The following is an 18857-nucleotide window of genomic DNA, read 5'->3' as shown; positions in this document are numbered from 1 at the left end:
ACAGAGCCTGGGTGGATGCTCCGTGGTGAAACGCTGATTTTCCTCTTGGTGACGTTGTGGCTGGCTAAAAGGAGCACAGGGAGAAGGGTGTGAGGGGATGGAAGCAGCAGAAGAGATGGATTTATGTTATTTTTGGGCTGAGGTTGGTATTTGAGTACTGACTTGACTAGCAAGTGGAAACATTGGCTTAATGCTTTAATGCAGCACCATAAATGTGCAGTATAAGCCTGTAGTCCTGCCCCAAATAAAGCCACCCTTTGCCACAGGCCCTGTACCCAACAGGGAGCCCTTTCAAGACTGGGATCACTCCACAGGCAAGGGTGGTCCCCAACACCTCAGCTCTTTTCCAGCTGCAGGCTGGCACAGCTGGACAATCGCCCTGCATGTGCTGTACTTCTGGCTGGTTCATGTGCTTATATTGTGTATGTTTTAAGAACCAATAAAAATACTGAAATCATGCAAAAGCCATATTAAGTTAAAAGTATAAAATACAAATTCTCTCAGACTCTGTCCCTGCTGTTTGCCAGCATGTCCCTGCGAACATGATGCTGTTTTCTGTTTTATTTTTTAAAAAAAGGAGTCAATAGGGCCAAGATTCCTGTTCATAATCACTCCCTTTTGTTTTTTTTTTACTGCAGAGTGCTACATTTCCATCTACTATTTTAATATACTTCTTTGTATTTCCTTATGCCTAACTCAGGCAGACTTTCAGACCTGCATAGGCTCCAGATAGTGCTGCCTCCCCTGCCAGACACTGTTACCTAATACACAGGCTGGTGTTCTGGTGCTCACTGAGGTCATTTAAATATGGAAGTCCTCTGACAGAAGCACAAATAATTTTTCTCTTCCCATTACTGAGAATTTCGTTCTATGTTCCCATGGCGAGTACAAATATCAGTGGGATCTTCCTTAGATTTCTGTCAAGATAAGGTTTACAGCTCAGAGGTGCACACTGCTAGAGATAACTGCAAGCCCCTCCTTTCCAGCTGAGGGTTGGAAGCTGGAATACCCAGCCAAGCCATCCTCTGGAGGACATGCTGCAGAAGCCACCACAGGCACAGCCCACCACAAACTGCATGATGCACAGAAGGCTTTAAGGCTACTGGACAAAGTTAACAAAAAATTTTGTCATGGAGAAGTCATGAAGGTTGTTCACCCAAGGGCAGATGTCAAGGCGACAAACTCCTGTCCAGGATTTATATGGTGGCACAGAAATTGGTTGGGGAAGGTGTTGGAGGCACTTGGATTGCAGGGAGAGGGAGCACGTTGGGTTTGGGTGCTGCAGATACTGAGTGATTCCACACCACCCTGTTGTGAATGGTTTTAATAGTTCTGATGTGACTGTGTAATGCTGTCCAATAATCAGTTTAGATGGTTTTAAGAACTTCATCTTCAGCTATTGCATCTTCATTTGGACTCTCCTGGCATGACATCCCCTAGTCCTTACGTCTGCTTCACCACATTCCTGCCGGGATTCACTGATGTTTTCCTGGGCTTTTCCTCAGCTCTAGTATTTGTTGGGATATCCTGCTCAGCTACAAAGGGGACAGGGAAGATGTTGGTGTTTCTGTGCCCTTAGTAGGAGAGGTGCACACACAAGGATCTGTACAGTTACCTGTGACAACAAACTGAGCTCCATTTGGGGGTGTGAAGCTCATCTTCTGCTTCTGGAAGAGGTTGGTGTTAGTTTGAGGAAGCTGATGCCCATCTGCAGTTGTGGACACAGACAAGGTTCTCCTAAACCTTGGCTTGCCCCTGTGTTACTCCAGAGTGATACTCACAGAGGCATGCCCTCCATGGACAGCAACAATCTCTGGAGAAACCCTTCTCATCATGCAGCCACACCACATCTAGAAGGTTTGTCCTTAACGCCAAGGAAATGTTTAGTCTTAATCTTTATTTTGCTTATGTCTACAGGAATGTGACACTTCACTATTAAGTGTCCTTGTGACAGATGTAGGAAATGAGGTGCCAGATTGCTCTGAAATGATCTGATTTCACTGGTGGTACATTTTCAGCCCGTTTTGTATATCCCAGCCTGAAGCAGAGGCTAGTGCTGGCAGAGCAGGTATAGGAGCTGGGGAATTTGGCGTGACCAGCTCACACCTAACATGGCAACAAGCCAGCATGAGGGATGGTAGGAGATTAGAGGATCTGCAGTCCTGGAGCTCCCTGGAGATGGCAGATGAAGGGACCTACTCCAGAGCAACTTTGAAAGCTGGAGGAAGCACAGAGGGTCTGTGCTGCCATTTTGGGTCATACAGAAGAGAGACACTCGCCTAGCGATCAGTGGGATCAGCAGAGGCACATCTGGCTTTCCTGAGCAAGGCTTCATTTTCCAGAAAGCCATCCTGATGCTGATACCACGTGACTGCCTGAGCACAACCAAACTTCCCTCTGTGCTCAGGAAACGTTTTTCAGAGATCGTTAGCTTGAACTTGGCTCAGCCATTTACAGCATTAACATATCTGAAAACCGGTTTCCACTGTGGTTTTGAATCTCAAACAAAAAGCGCAGGGAGGCCCCAGTCGAGTCTCCAGGGGTAATCTGTACGTGTTTCAAAGCCAGTGGATTTCAGCAAACAAACCTGGCAGCTGAGATGGTCCATGAGCTTCACAGCTGTGGCTGGCAGGGCTCAAGGCAGCTGGAGCTAAGTGAGTATCCTCTATCTTTTGGTCACTTTGTCCAAGTTCACACTGCTCCATTCAGCCCCAGTTCCTGCTCAGTGGAGGAATGGGCCAGTTGTTCCCCTGGCCATAAGAGAGAAATCAAAGCACCAGTGCAAGATCCAGTAGAGACTTCCAGAGATTTGCACCTTTCCTGAGCTGCTGGCCCACGTATTATCTCCTCACAGTGGTTTCTGTCTTCTAACAGAAACTTGTTGCCTTCACTTGACCTTGACTCTCTTCTGAACATGGCCATTTGCCCTCTGGTTTGAACAAAAAAGGGCTGAAAAGCCCTTCCCCTTGCAGAGCACCAGGGACTAATTGGGCATCTGCTTTCAGAGAGACTGGCTGGAAATCCAGACTTTTTGTATGGGCAAGGCAGAACAAGAATATTCTCCTCAGTGTGTGGGGCACTGGAAGGTACAACAGCCTGCTAAAGCCTGGCAAGGCATCCATCAGCAGTGCAAGTGTCATGGTGTGGTTTGCCAAAATAAAAAGATAATTCATCTGCTGATCTGTAAGGAAGGCTGTGAAGGAATAATGCCACAGAGCCTGCAACACCCAGAGAACATCCCTGGAGAGTAACCTGCATTCACAAAGGATCTGACTGCCCATCAGAGCTGCTCATTGCATCAGAGGATGGTAAAAGCCAGAGGCTGAAGTCACTGGTGTGCCACCAACAGGTCACAGGCGAGTGGGCCCTGAGAGCAACCTCTTCCCTCCAAAAGTGCTTCCCTCTGCTGCTTCTCCTCTGCAGTGATGGAAAATGCAGCATTTTCAGCCCTTCCCTGGGAGGATGACAGATCCAGCAGTGGCTGAGGAAGACCCAAGCCAGTTGGCAGAGGGAGGTGATGGGTTTCCAGCTGCACTCTGTGGCTCTGTGCTGTGGTTTTTGTAATGTGCTGGTTGCCATACACAGCAGACATCTGATAGCAAGGGGTTTACAGCTCCAGGAAAGCAATTTGAGAGCCTGGAAATACTGAACAACATGCTCTGAAACAAGAAAATCCCTCATTGTTCAGCAAAACTGGGAGATCTTTCCACTTCCGTTTTAACCTGAAATCTTATCTGCAGTGTCATTCAAGCCACGTCAGGACTCAGAAAGCTTTGAGCCAGACACTCCAATGGTCTAAATTGCCATAAACAATTACATCAGAGAAGATCTTGCTGCATTTGCTGGCCCTGCTGTGGCATGCAGATGTGCACCATCAGCCCAGAAGAGCCTGAACGGCTGTAAATCCTTTTGCTCTGATGCAACAAGATCCAAAGTCCTTTTATTTGCTCTTCAGGAGGGTAGGGTGACAGAGCTGGGCTGGGGTGGAGAGCTGAGAAGTTTTTTTGAGGGAACTCACAGGCCCACTCTCCAGCCCAGTACAGAGCACGGAGGGAACTCATGGCTCTAGTGCTGTGGTTGCTCCCCAGAGCAGCAGCAACCCCACACACAGCTCTGGATGGTGTTCTGAGGGTCCTTCCCATCACATTTTTGTCCCTCTCTCCTCTACAGGCTACAGTCCTGAAGTTGGAAGGAGGACTTGCTGGCCAGGATGGACCTTCTGCTCTGAGTTAGCAGAACTGCTCCAGCAATGCCATGCTGAGATGGGGCTGCTGTCTGAGCCTTGCAGTGCCAGGGCAGAGCAGGAGCTTCTTCTCATCCAACATGTTGCTCTTCTACAAAGTTGTCCAAACATCACTTACAGCAGAATTTGTCCCAGAGTGGTTTTTGCTCTTTGTTCTTTTCTGTTTCCTGCCACTGAAAACATGATTCAAAGGTTTTCTGCAACAAAGCGCCTCGCTCTGCTGTCACTGAATCCAGCCATTCACTGCATACGCATGAGCTCAGCCACAGCTGGCAGTACCACATCCATGGCATTCAGCTCCCTGAAAACACTGAGGTTGCCGAAGGACAATCCTGGAGTCACCACTGGTTTTAATCTCTGCTTTCCATGCAGAAATTTATGCTTTTTTTGATAATGTGCTGAGCTGTTGTTTCCTGGAAAAGCTGTTTTTTGTGCCCTGGACCATGGGCTGTCTGTGGAGTAATTACTTGAAAGAAGTTTCTTAAACTCCCTGGCTGGAGGGTGTGGGGGTCACCCTCTGACTGAGCAGAGGAAGGAATGGAGAGCACCAGGCTCGGTGTGTGGGGGCGGGGGGCGGTGTGGCAGCAGTAACAGCAGGATCCTCACACCCTTAATCTTAGTAAATGAGTAGTGTTACTCCAAATCCTGCCCTTGAATGTGTTAGGAGTAGATGCACAAGATAGTAAAGTGGCTTGCCCAGGGTCATGCAGGAGGTCGGTCAGTGGCAGAGGGGGAGCAGGAGATCACAACAGGCCATACTCCTGCCCTACAGCCTGTCCTTTCCAGTAGCTGCTATATCAGCGGGGCCAGTTCTTATACTGGAGCCCAGTTTCCCAAGCTGAAGGTGTTTGCTCTTGGCCATGATGTATCCTTGAGTTACAGCCCTGGAGTATCATTACTCGTGCAGACCAACACCCAGAAAAGCCATAAGCAGGTATTTGTCTTGCATCAAAAATCAAAGGTGAATAAAGTTGCTCAGAAATGCAGTCAAATATGCTGAAAACCTCTGCTTTGAAGAGTATGAGACCAAGAGTCAGGGTGATGCCTTTCTGTGGAGCTGCAGGCCTGGGTCTCTTTGCTTCCCCTCCTAGAACCAATGTGATCATCCCTGGGCCCCTGTGCCCATGGCTGCAATCAGCTTCTCCTCTTGCTTTGGTAACCAGTGCTGATGGCCACAGGGTCAGCCTTTTCTAAACATCCCACTTTATGGAGAGGTACATGCTAGATTTTGTTGCTTGGGTGATATTATTGTGTGGGACTTTTTCCCCCTTTTTTTGCTATTCTGCTCTCTGTGACTCAGTCCACCAAATCCATTGAAACCTTTGAAGTGCACCAGGGTTGCCTGTGAGCCCTGTGTATCCTGCAGGGAATCACAGAGCTTTCCCAATCCCAAGGGAGCTGCTGCTTGCAGCAACTGAGGCTGCTCTCCAGCAGCAGAGGGGCCGTTTGGCCCTCACAGGCTCTGCTGCTGGGGAAGGCAGGCTGATCCCAGCTGGTCTTCATTTAGAGTTAATAGGAGTCATAATGAGCCAGAATTTGAAATAAATCCCATTGGCTTGGCATGGTTTTTTTCCTGACTCAGACGGAGACACACTTTTTGGGCAGTTCCTCCAAGATTCCCCTCCTTATTGCAAGAGAGGATTTTATTCCCTTCCTCTTCCACAACCCCAGGGCATCTGTGTCCTTCAAAAGGAAGATATTAACCCTTACTGTTTGGGGGAGTGTCAGTCAGAGTTATGCTGCCCAGGTGCTCTCTCTATTCTTTTCTTTCCCATTGTCAGATTCTGATACTAATTTTTTGGAGCATTTTGGTTTCATTGTGTATGAAAGCTTCACAGCGCAGTGGGGATGAGGCTTCAAACTTTTCCTACACTTCCCACTCAGCCATCAAGTGTTTTAGTGGCACCTTTGTCTCCCATGCTTTCTTAGACATGAGGAAATAGAGGCAAAGGGGGGGGGGGCAGTTCAGAGCTATCAGGCTGAACCAGAGCAGCTCAGAGCACACAGCACTGCTCTGTACATGACTCTTTTTGCTGCCTTACACTGTGACTGCTTAGGAAAATCAAGTTAAATAGAGCTCCTCCTCCACAAAACCCAAAGCAGCACGTTTCAGAGCAACAGCTGCATGCAGGTAAGAGTTTGCTCTAAAGCAGAGAGCTCAGGATACACAATTTTGGGTTGGATTCCTATTTTAAGCTGAGGAGCTCAGCTGAAAGGAAAGTCACAATGACTCTGGCTGTAGTCTTGCCATCCAAGACCTTTTTATAGGATTTCCCCAATTTGCTGTTTCTTTGAGCACAGCCAGCCAGCTCTACCTGCACTCCCCACTCGGGTTTCCACAAGCAGGCCAAGAGCCCATTACTTCCCAGTGTTCCCAGTGAAACCCTCTGAACCTCACAGTACAATTAGGTCTTTCTTCTCGAGAACAGTTGAGTCTTTCTTCTTTCCCCATACTCATTCAGGAGCTGCTGCCCCTGTCTCCTCCCCTTCCAAACTACTGCTAGGCAGAGTGATTATGAAATGTGTTTCTTATAAATCCAAAACGTTTATGTCTTCAAATGCCCAGCCCAAATAATCCCACTAATTTCCTGAGTGCTTGTGAACTGTCCTCCATGGGGGGAGACTTCTCTCGATCAAAGTTTATTAAGTAGAGGTTCTCATATGGAGACATTGCTGAGCAGTAGGAAATTATATGGGGCTTTTTCATTTCCCTTTAAATGAACTCACTGGCTGGGCCTGGATAATATGGGCATGGTCATCCTATGGTTCATGCTTCCTACCTTTATTGCTGCTTTAGTTTTCCTGCCCTTTTTACATCCAGTGCCTCAAACTATCACTTTTTTTTTTCTCTGTCACCATGTCACTTTTTTCTTTACTCAGAAGCTGTATTCTGGTGGTACTGTTTCTTCCTGCCTCATTTTTGGGAGGGAGGAGTGACCTCAGACCTTTACTCAATGACAACCAAAAAAAAAAGAGTTTGAAAATATGCTCCTGCTCCACAGCAGTACTGAGCAATCATGAAGCAGCCTGAGGGAAGCTTTGGGAAGCTCTCCCAGCAGTTCTGTGCCTTCAAGAGCTTCCTTCCTGTGCTGTGCTGCAAGGAAGGTGGGAACATATTTGCCTTCTGGAATGCCAAGAGCCAAACCAGGATGGTGGGTGACATCTCTGTTCCCACTCCCCAGACCCAGTGCCTGCAGCAAGAGCATCACTGGGTATGGTGAAGTTTGGGTCAGGATTTTAGCCCTGTTTGTTGTTTGGCTCTGTTCAGGGCATATCTCTCTGCAGTTCATTCAACTTCCTTGTTTTGTTTTTCTGGATGTTGTTGTCGGAACATAGATTTCAACTGTTGATGTCTGGAGAATTTAAAGCTGAGCTGCTCATCTATTTGCTCCCACTAAATGTTACCACTGTGCTGGGCAATAGATCTGACTTTTCTGTCAAGGCCGTCAGCAGCTGGAAGTCTCTTTTTCTTTTTCTTTAAGAATTAACCAATTTGCATTGGAAAATAAACCATTCTTCTTTCCCTTAGGGGAATATCTAAGGCTATACTAAAAAAAATCCTTGTAAATCTGTGTCCTTACTGAAGATTACAATGAAATTTTAAATATGCTAGACCTGAAACTATAATTTTTTTGCTTCCTTTGGATATTTTGGCATAGCTGAAGGCATGTGACTTTATAAAATTGCTGCTTTCCACTGTCCCTGGTTACAAATACCATTGTCATCTGGAGGTACTGATATGCTTCTCTAGTGAAGAATGCAGCATATAAAGAGAAATCACCATTTAAAAATAGTCCTGTTCACAGAAGAAGCTTGGAAAGATTTGTTTTCTCAGCAAACCAGTAACCCAAAGCATACAACAAAATGTGTACAAACCCTGGGAATAAAAGCATAGACGTTCAGTGCCTTGGAACAGTAACCCAACTGATGTGAGTCCAGCAAAGGGAACTTGGATTTAATTATTTTGATGTGCAAGATTTTGTACCTCTTCTGCCATCACTCCTATCTCTGCAAAGAGAGAAGAAATCTTAGGAACCTTAGGAACTTCACACTGCAGTGAAAGAGGTATCAAAAGGTGCTACATTCCTGATGTACTTTGGGGAGAGCCTGGATGAAGATAAGATCTCACTGGATTTTATTTTTATCCCTTTTTTTTTTCTTCCTGTTCTGGCCCTGATTTTTTTCATCCCTGGACAGATGAGTCAGAAGAATGGAGAGAAAAAGGATGGGGCTATTTTTGAAGGCTATCAAAGTTGTTGCTGAGCTTGTTCTTCCCTGTGCAATGTGTGGAGTGTGGCAGTGCAGTGATTTCTGGGAACTGTGCAAACCCCTGCGTATGTGCCCTGGGAACATCTGGGATTGCAACAGCAACCACATCTGAATCATCACAAGTAGAGATATCACATATCTGGGAACCCCAGACAAGTGTTGAACTGCCTCTAAATTCATCTGGGAAGAATTCCTGCACAGTTGGAGAAAGCATATCCAGGAAAATCAGACACATGGTAGGCTTCCCACTCACCAGCAGAGCTTGCTGGCCAAAGTCCTAGAAAGCGTGCTGGGTGAGCACGGAAATATCCCTGACTGATAGAGCTTATTCCTCTCAAGGAGGTGACTCAGTCAGTCAAAATCTGAGCCACATCTCTGCCAGTGGTGTCACCAGCATGGTTTGACCCAATTTTTTATACCAGCCAAGCTTTTAACCAGTGGATGAGAGTCAAGAACAGCAAGGGAGGCTTGGAACAAGGTCTCCACGGCTTCCTGTGAGTGACAGCTTGTCTCACTATCACTGAAAGGAGCTGGTGATGCTGCCAATGGTTTTTTCCTTCAGCAATGGAGAAGGAGCTGCACCCCAGCTGGAGCACCCAGGAGAGCCTTTCTGGAGCACATGAACATCCCTGCTCCATGAGGCCGATGCATCGTAAGGGGAAAATGGTACAAGGAGTTTATTGGAGCCCATATCTGTGCTCACATCCACCACCAATGCAAAAGACGACCTGAAGGAACCCTGAGAAAGTTTGAGAAGCTGTTTGAACGTGGCACAGTTTCACTGTGGATTGAGCTCGTTTTTGCGAGCAGGACTTGGACTGTCAAAGTTGGGTTTGGTTTTTGTTGTTTACCCTCTCCCAGATGACTCCAGCCCCTCTATCTGTACTCCATGATGGTGAGTGCAAGCAGGAGCTTGAATGCTGGCAAATTTTAGGAGCAGTGTGGAAATTTTGTTTCTCAGATGGAAAAATGTAAGGCCTAAACTTGTCTTCTCAAAAAGCAAAGTCATTTTCCAATGCAGGGTAGAAGCAAGTTTCAGTCATGAGACTTCCATGGGAGATGAATCCTGGTGGAGGGAGCCAAGCTGTACTTCAGACTCTTCTGAAGTAGCTGTGAGATCTTCGTGACCTCCCCATGAACAGGGTCCACCTGCCCTGCCCAATGATAAAGGGTGTGTCTAATCAATGTACTGGTATCTGCGTTTTTACAGACAATATAGCACATTCTCAGCCTGGGGATGGAACCTTTGCATGGAAATTTTTGTTTCGTGAGCTGCCACAGCACTGCAGTTCCAGGAGCACATCTGAGTGTGGAAAACTACTCTGCTGGAGAAGACCATAGGCTTGGCCATCACTGGGTTAGGAACAGATCTAGCTTAAAATGGGCTTTCTCCCATTTGCAGGAAGCATCTACTGCTTGTGCTTCCACAAGCTCTTAAAGCACAGTCCAGGGAGACTGATGGAAAAACACTATGCAACTGATTAGAAACCCCAGTTGTCTCTTTATTCAGTCACATCTTGTTTTGACAGTAAAGTTTTGTGAGTGCTTCCACTATTTCCTCTCCAAATTTTTAAGCCATAATGTGCCAGGGCACTGCTGCAGAGCAGGGGCTGTGGGAGTTACTGTGCTTCAGGTGTTGAGTAACAGGTCCCACAGTGAGCTGCTGTAGAGCTGGAAGGGTCTGGCCATTTCTGATGCTTTCATTCGTGAGGACTTCTCTGTATACTCCTGTCAAAAGTGTAAATCACGTGGGTGATGCTGGAGGCTTGGCACCCATCATCTACTGCGGCTGCTCAGCATCTGTGGGAAAGTAGTTCCAAAAGTGATCTCTTGGGAAGTGGCAGCAAAAAATAGCAAACAAAAAACCCTGAGCAGTATGGAAGAGACACAGAACAAGGCTCGTGTACTCCTCAGCAGGGACCTGTCCTTTGTGAAGCCTAATAGTGTTGGCAAGGCGGGCTCCTGAAATGTTTGACAGGTAAAATGGAGCTATTCCCTCTGGAGAAGTGAACTGGCACAATTCTTTAGGGTTGGAATAAGTCTGAATTGCTCCTTTGTGTTCAGAGCAGGCACTTCTGTGGCCCATGGTTCAGATCAGAGTGAAAACCCCCATACGTCTCACTTTATATATAAGCTGCTTTTATTCAACTGAGACTGCAACACCAACCATGGTGAAAATTATATCTTCTTAGCTGGGAGGAGCGGGAGAAGAGGGAGAGATGTGGTGCTGGTGTGGAGATGATGTTGAAAAGTTTGTCATAATTGCCAAAAAGCATGAGTTACTTTCTTCAGTTATACTTTTTGCTTCTTTCTTTCAAGTTCAAAATACTCTGTCTCCCTTGCAGCTAACAGAGTCAAACACTGGAAAAAATGAGCTCCCTGGGTTCCCTAAGGAGAGGCTGCTGTATTTAGCTGCTCATCATAGTGCATTTCTGTGGTGGGGGTGCAAGGAGGGGCAGCAGGTTCTGCACCCACACTGGGTTCTGAAAGCAGTTCAGCATTCCTGTCTCTGCTTGGCATGGCTCCCACTTGAAGTTTTGCATCCCATTCCATTTCTAGAAGTAGATTGTGGTTTTGGCATGTGGCAGTAATAACACAAATAGAGGGAGGGGGTTTTCACCGTGAGCAGGAAGTTGTGCATGGTAGGTGGATAGAGAATGAAACCATTGCCTGTTTTCACAAGGTAAAAATAAGGAGAGGTGCTGTGGAATCAATGGTTCTATTGGTAGGATCTTAAAACTATATAGAAAGTGTTGATATCTAATTTAGTGCCACAGTTGGTGAAGGATACAACTGTTGGTAGAGTAATGGTGCAAAGATGGCAGCTCAGGTGCAAACCAGAGGAAACCTTTAGGGGGAATCAGGGTAAGTGTGTTTTCCACATTTCTGCCCATTCTGTAGAAGAGGCTGGGTGGGTGAACTTCTGGAGATCCCTCTTTTGCACCCTTGGAGACAGATGGACACAACTGATGGCAGTTTTCCATGACCCACCTGTCTTCAAGATGTGATTTTAAAATCATCATCATCAAAATTATCACAGTATCACCTTTCAGCGGTGTTGCCCAGTAGTCACTTGAGCACAAAGATCTTTCCACTTTTAAGCAAGGAGTTTTCCTCCATGTTGGAGCAGCTGAAGACCAAACTCAGTCATACCCCAGCTGTAGCACCTGTGGATTGTGGTCTGACCTGCACAACTTCCTGGCCTCCTTGTTGTCTCCCATGGGTGGGTGAGGATGCTCTCAGGTTTGTGTGTGCCAGGGAAATGACTTGGGAGTGGCTGGTTGGGATTCGACTTCTTTGCTTTCCCATTCCAACAGCCTTTTTCTCTTTTCCTCTTCCAGGGACCAGAAGGGAAACCAGGAAAACAGGGAGGAAAGGGCAAGCCTGGCCAGAAGGTAGGAACACCTCTCTTTGATAACATCACCTCCTCCCTTTCATGACTCATCTCTGATATTTTCCTGCAGAGGAAGTTTTGTCCGACACTGATGTCAGTGCCTTTTCTCTGCAGGGCAGCAAAGGCTACCAGGGGCAGCTCGGCGAGATGGGATCCCCAGGGAAGCAAGGGCCAAAGGGGAACCAAGGCCCTAAAGGATCCCGAGGTACCCTGGGACCGATGGTGAGAAGAGCTCTGCAAATGGTTCAACACAACACGCAGAAACCTGACTGGCAGTGGTGGGCATGGGCCTAAATGGAGCAGAGAGCCCAGCAGAGGCTTCAGGGCACAGAAAGGGAAATGCTGTTAGATGGCTTTAATTGGCCAAAACATCTTAGCCCTCATTCCAAGCAGCACAGAAGAGAGCCCAGCTCATGTTGCATCATGGCAGTTCTTCACAACTCCCCAGCTTGGCTGAAATTGCTGAAATATTGGGGATTTTTCCTCAGCTGAGTGAGCTGATAAGCTATTTTTTGTTAAGATTTCCCCCTTTGAGACTACACACTCATGGCAAGAGCTGCTTCCAAGTTGAGCTGTGTTGTTACAAGGAACTCTGCCTTGGACTTCTGCCCTGTTTCTACACCCAGTCTTGATCTACTTATCTAAAACACTCGGAGCAACAAGAAATATAGCATGGGAAAGGGTTTGAACAGGGGACTGAAGGTGAGGCTTCCAGAGGTAACAGTATGGCAGAGAGGGGAGAAAGTTAATTTTCTTTAGGCACAAGAGACAAATGCATCAGAACAGCAGTGGTAAGTAAAAGTACCTTGTGCATTGCAGGCTGGTAAGGAAACTTCTTGCACTCTATTTGATAGAAACCAGTGCAAAGTCAGGAGTTATTTATGAACTAGGAATAGTGGTGATATTTCAGAACAGTAGCAAATGAGTGATGGTTCTGCTGATAGTGTTTCCCTGCACTGAAAATTATGGCCTCACCATATATCCTCCCTTAATAGTCTTTGGTAAAGCCTCCATGGATTATTTCACAAGGAAGCAAAGCAATATCTGAGCAACAGTCTTTTGGAGTGGACACATCTCTGTCTTGTGGAAAGAGCTTTATTCCATGCTAAATGGGATTATATGGAAATTTTGTGACTCACTTTAATCTGATGATCTGATTTAAACTCTTTTGTTCACTCTGCTAAAGATGTGATTAATAGCTCTTGCAGTGCCTTCATCACAATCCAGAAAACTCCTTTCTCTGCCTCAGAACCCACATCAGAAGGTTTTCACCCAACAGTTTAGGATTAGGTCATGCCCGAGCATGGTCTCACTGGTGGACTTCCTAGCACAACACTAATTTGGATACAAAGACGTGCAGGAGTGCAGATGAAGAGCACACAAATGCAGCCATTTCTGATAGCAAATCTGACTGAGGTGGGGAATCTATTGCTGCAGGCTGGCAAAGGCACAGAATGGCCTCCTGGCACCCCTCTCCATGTGTAAGAGGTTAAAGCCAAGCAAAAGCCCATCAGGTGGCTGCAGCAGAGCTCACTGGTGGCCAGGAGAAGGACTGGCCACACTCCCACGTGGTGCCGAGCTTTGCTTTGCACAGCCCAGTGCATCCTCTTCTTGTGCTAACACCATGGGCTGCTCTCTCAGTCCCTGTCTGTTTGCCTCTCCAGGGAGCTCCAGGAAGGATGGGTGCTCAAGGGGACCCAGGCTTAAAGGGTTACCAGGTAAGGGTTTTATTTTCATCTTCCAGTTTTTATCTGTTCTTAAATGCAACAAAACCGCCACTCCAGGATGCAGATTGTTCCTAAGCGGTGATTTATTTCTGATCTCGAGTTTAGTTCTTTGTCAAATCTGCATTTGCACCACCTGCATTTGGTTCATCTCTGCCATGACCCACGTGTCCCTCCAAAGCTGGCATGCACCACCCAGGGCTTACAAGACCTGGCAGAGAACCAGGGAGGACTTTCAGTCCCGCAGCTCTTTCCTGCCTGCTCACATGCTGTCTGCTCTCCACAGGGACATGCAGGACCACCGGGGCCGATTGGACCACCAGGGCCAAAGGGGGAAAAGGTAAGTCAGGGGGTTTGGCCATCTCATTTCCCCTCGAATGAGATGATTGTCTCACTGCTGTAACTCACGTGCATCTGCACTCTCCTCACCCTGTGGCACAGGCAGAGGTGCCTCCTCAACCACACAGCCATTTATATAACCCCTCAAAGTCTTGTCTCTGCCAGTCAGTGCCAGGACACCATGCCACCAGCATGTGCTTCCCAGACACCATGTGCCCTTGTGCCAGAGGCTGAGCCAGCCAGCGTGAGCCCTGAGGATGTGTTTTTCCTGTATCCTCAGGAATTCGGCTCCATCCCCAAGCCAAAAGAAATCAGACTCGTAGCTTTCTGTGATCAGGTCAGAAAAACTCCCTGCACAAATGAGCTGATCTCCAGCTGCTGGCGTTTCTCCTCCCCATGGCCCTTGCTCCATGTTCCTCGTCGCCCACCTTTCGACAGCCCCCTGGCCGCAGCTGCCCTGACTCAGAGCCCTCTTTCCACGGTGGCTTTTCCCTGGTGTTTTCCCCCTTTTGCTGAGTCAGCACAGCCATAACCAGTTCAGGCTGGAGCAGTGACTCACTCTTTAATGGTTTCCTGTCGGCTCTGCCGGCTGCTTGGCGCTCCCGGAGCTGATGGAGTCCTTCACATGCCTTCGGCAGCGATGCTCCCTCCCTCCTGAGATCTCTCTGCAGAAGGTTCTGGGGAGAACTCATTGTGACCTTCCAGTACTTAAAGGGGGCTTATCTGGAAGAGGGAAGCAACTTCCTACAGTGGACACTACACTACAGATAGGGATAGGACAAGGGGGGATGCTTTTAAAACAAAAGTGTAAAGATTTTGGTAAGATGTCAGGAAGTTCTCTACTCAGAGGGTGGTAAAGCACTGGCACCGGTCTGGACTGCCCCATCCCTAGAAGTGTCCAAGGCCAGGTTGGATGGGGCTTGGAGCAACCTGGTTTAGTGGAAGGGAGTCCCCTGCGGTTTGGAGCAACGTGGTTTAGTGAAGCCCCTCCCTGCCTATGGCAGGGGATGGAACGAGATGGACTTAAATGTCCCTTCCAACCCAAACCATTCTGTGATTCTCCCTCAGTGTGGGAAGGGAAGTGATGGTGATGGGCACTGGTCAGTTGTGAGGTCCCCATGAAGAGGAGAGCTGCATGAACTCTTTTTGCTCATTTTCTACTCCCCAGCACCAAGTCTTGATCTACTTATCTAAAACACTCGGAGCAACAAGAAATATAGCATGGGAAAGGGTTTGAACAGGGGACTGAAGGTGAGGCTTCCAGAGGTAACAGTATGGCAGAGAGGGGAGAAAGTTAATTTTCTTTAGGCACAAGAGACAAATGCATCAGAACAGCAGTGGTAAGTAAAAGTACCTTGTGCATTGCAGGCTGGTAAGGAAACTTCTTGCACTCTATTTGATAGAAACCAGTGCAAAGTCAGGAGTTATTTATGAACTAGGAATAGTGGTGATATTTCAGAACAGTAGCAAATGAGTGATGGTTCTGCTGATAGTGTTTCCCTGCACTGAAAATTATGGCCTCACCATATATCCTCCCTTAATAGTCTTTGGTAAAGCCTCCATGGATTATTTCACAAGGAAGCAAAGCAATATCTGAGCAACAGTCTTTTGGAGTGGACACATCTCTGTCTTGTGGAAAGAGCTTTATTCCATGCTAAATGGGATTATATGGAAATTTTGTGACTCACTTTAATCTGATGATCTGATTTAAACTCTTTTGTTCACTCTGCTAAAGATGTGATTAATAGCTCTTGCAGTGCCTTCATCACAATCCAGAAAACTCCTTTCTCTGCCTCAGAACCCACATCAGAAGGTTTTCACCCAACAGTTTAGGATTAGGTCATGCCCGAGCATGGTCTCACTGGTGGACTTCCTAGCACAACACTAATTTGGATACAAAGACGTGCAGGAGTGCAGATGAAGAGCACACAAATGCAGCCATTTCTGATAGCAAATCTGACTGAGGTGGGGAATCTATTGCTGCAGGCTGGCAAAGGCACAGAATGGCCTCCTGGCACCCCTCTCCATGTGTAAGAGGTTAAAGCCAAGCAAAAGCCCATCAGGTGGCTGCAGCAGAGCTCACTGGTGGCCAGGAGAAGGACTGGCCACACTCCCACGTGGTGCCGAGCTTTGCTTTGCACAGCCCAGTGCATCCTCTTCTTGTGCTAACACCATGGGCTGCTCTCTCAGTCCCTGTCTGTTTGCCTCTCCAGGGAGCTCCAGGAAGGATGGGTGCTCAAGGGGACCCAGGCTTAAAGGGTTACCAGGTAAGGGTTTTATTTTCATCTTCCAGTTTTTATCTGTTCTTAAATGCAACAAAACCGCCACTCCAGGATGCAGATTGTTCCTAAGTGGTGATTTATTTCTGATCTCGAGTTTAGTTCTTTGTCAAATCTGCATTTGCACCACCTGCATTTGGTTCATCTCTGCCATGACCCACGTGTCCCTCCAAAGCTGGCATGCACCACCCAGGGCTTACAAGACCTGGCAGAGAACCAGGGAGGACTTTCAGTCCCGCAGCTCTTTCCTGCCTGCTCACATGCTGTCTGCTCTCCACAGGGACATGCAGGACCACCGGGGCCGATTGGACCACCAGGGCCAAAGGGGGAAAAGGTAAGTCAGGGGGTTTGGCCATCTCATTTCCCCTCGAATGAGATGATTGTCTCACTGCTGTAACTCACGTGCATCTGCACTCTCCTCACCCTGTGGCACAGGCAGCGGTGCCTCCTCGGGAAAAGGTAAGTCAGGGGGTTTGGCCATCTCATTTCCCCTCGAATGAGATGATTGTCTCACTGCTGTAACTCACGTGCATCTGCACTCTCCTCACCCTGTGGCACAGGCAGAGGTGCCTCCTCAACCACACAGCCATTTATATAACCCCTCAAAGTCTTGTCTCTGCCAGTCAGTGCCAGGACACCATGCCACCAGCATGTGCTTCCCAGACACCATGTGCCCTTGTGCCAGAGGCTGAGCCAGCCAGCGTGAGCCCTGAGGATGTGTTTTTCCTGTATCCTCAGGAATTCGGCTCCATCCCCAAGCCAAAAGAAATCAGACTCGTAGCTTTCTGTGATCAGGTCAGAAAAACTCCCTGCACAAATGAGCTGATCTCCAGCTGCTGGCGTTTCTCCTCCCCATGGCCCTTGCTCCATGTTCCTCGTCGCCCACCTTTCGACAGCCCCCTGGCCGCAGCTGCCCTGACTCAGAGCCCTCTTTCCACGGTGGCTTTTCCCTGGTGTTTTCCCCCTTTTGCTGAGTCAGCCCAGCCATAACCAGTTCAGGCTGGAGCAGTGACTCACTCTTTAATGGTTTCCTGTCGGCTCTGCCGGCTGCTTGGCGCTCCCGGAGCTGATGGAGTCCTTCACATGCCTTCGGCAGCGATGCTCCCTCCCTCCTGAGATCTCTCTGCAGAAGGTTCTGGGGAGAACTCATTGTGACCTTCCAGTACTTAAAGGGGGCTTATCTGGAAGAGGGAAGCAACTTCCTACAGTGGACACTACACTACAGATAGGGATAGGACAAGGGGGGATGCTTTTAAAACAAAAGTGTAAAGATTTTGGTAAGATGTCAGGAAGTTCTCTACTCAGAGGGTGGTAAAGCACTGGCACCGGTCTGGACTGCCCCATCCCTAGAAGTGTCCAAGGCCAGGTTGGATGGGGCTTGGAGCAACCTGGTTTAGTGGAAGGCATCCCTGCCTATGGCAGGGGATGGAACGAGATGGACTTAAATGTCCCTTCCAACCCAAACCATTCTGTGATTCTCCCTCAGTGTGGGAAGGGAAGTGATGGTGATGGGCACTGGTCAGTTGTGAGGTCCCCATGAAGAGGAGAGCTGCATGAACTCTTTTTGCTCATTTTCTACTCCCCAGCACCAAGACAGCATTCAGCTTTGCCTCTGCACACAGGTGGGAGGGCAGCTGTAGTGCAGACAGGAGCTTCATCGCTTATAAAATGAGCTTATAAGGACTTGCCATTGCTGGGGCTTTGAATGGATCCCTTCAGCTCAGGCTCCTGGTGTCAGGACACCCTGTTCACACTGTGCTCTGCCTGGAGATGCCCCATGCAGCCAGGAATCACTGGGGCAAGGCAAGCTGTTGTGTTCCATTAAGACATTCACATGCCTCAGAAATTTTGCTTTGGGGGTGAACAACGGTCATTTGCTTTTTCTCTCATTTCCTGCTGCCGAAACACATCCATGGAGGAACAGCTGGTGATGTTCCTGCTGCTTCATATCTCCATTGCTGCCTTGCTGAATTTCCTGGCAAGTGTTAGACAAGCACAACCAGTCCAGGATGATGTGAGAGCTCATGACCGGGCACATGGTCAGCTCAGAACCTGCCCAGAGGTTCCAACAATTCCACTGTTGAATCTTAAGCATCCTGGCAAAAAGCTGTGGGTCATGACTAGGACAAGAAGGGTCAGCCATTGACCCTGCAGCCACTGAGATGTGCAGATATGTGTGTCTGTTGCTTAAATTGCAGCTGTTGTTTTATTTGGAAACCTTTAAAGTTGCCATCTTGAAAGGTCACATAATTTCAGTAGCAAATGATCCCCAAATTATTCATCTGAAGCGCTCAGTGGAGCATTTTGCCCTTCAACAAGAAGATGTTCCTCTGCAAAAGGACACTAGAAGAGCACTCCCTGAGTGGATCTGGTGTCAAAAGAGCACAGCAGTATTATGATAAATTAATTCTACATGCAAGTATCCAAGCTGAAGCCTGATGAAGCCACCAAAGCATCCAATGCGCCCTGCTAAGAGCAGTCAGCTCTGTTAATGACCACTGACAGCTGGATCTCCTCACTCATGTTCCCCTGGAAGGCCTGTGGGTCTGCTGACACCTTGCTGGGGAGCAGAAAGAGGAGATGCTGAACCAGGAGAGCACAAAATCATG

The 18857-nt window shown here is 47.9% G+C and overlaps 1 protein-coding gene across 8 annotated transcripts in view; it reads left to right on the top strand.

Moving 5' to 3' along the window:
• COL27A1 (collagen type XXVII alpha 1 chain) overlaps nucleotides 1-18857 on the top strand; it is a 151792-nt gene that overhangs the window by 115146 nt on the left and 17789 nt on the right. For all 8 annotated transcript variants that reach the window (XM_017745601.1, XM_017745603.1, XM_008642274.2 and 5 more), the window contains 4 exons: nucleotides 11854-11907; nucleotides 12021-12128; nucleotides 13571-13624; nucleotides 13917-13970. In XM_017745601.1, coding sequence (XP_017601090.1) covers nucleotides 11854-11907; nucleotides 12021-12128; nucleotides 13571-13624; nucleotides 13917-13970 — 270 coding nt within the window. The remainder of the gene's footprint in view (nucleotides 1-11853; nucleotides 11908-12020; nucleotides 12129-13570; nucleotides 13625-13916; nucleotides 13971-18857) is intronic.

Source organism: Corvus brachyrhynchos, unplaced genomic scaffold, assembly GCF_000691975.1.
Source record: "Corvus brachyrhynchos isolate BGI_N302 unplaced genomic scaffold, ASM69197v1 scaffold59, whole genome shotgun sequence".
Classification (NCBI taxonomy): domain Eukaryota; kingdom Metazoa; phylum Chordata; class Aves; order Passeriformes; family Corvidae; genus Corvus; species Corvus brachyrhynchos.
This window is presented reverse-complemented; position numbering and strand designations above follow the sequence as displayed.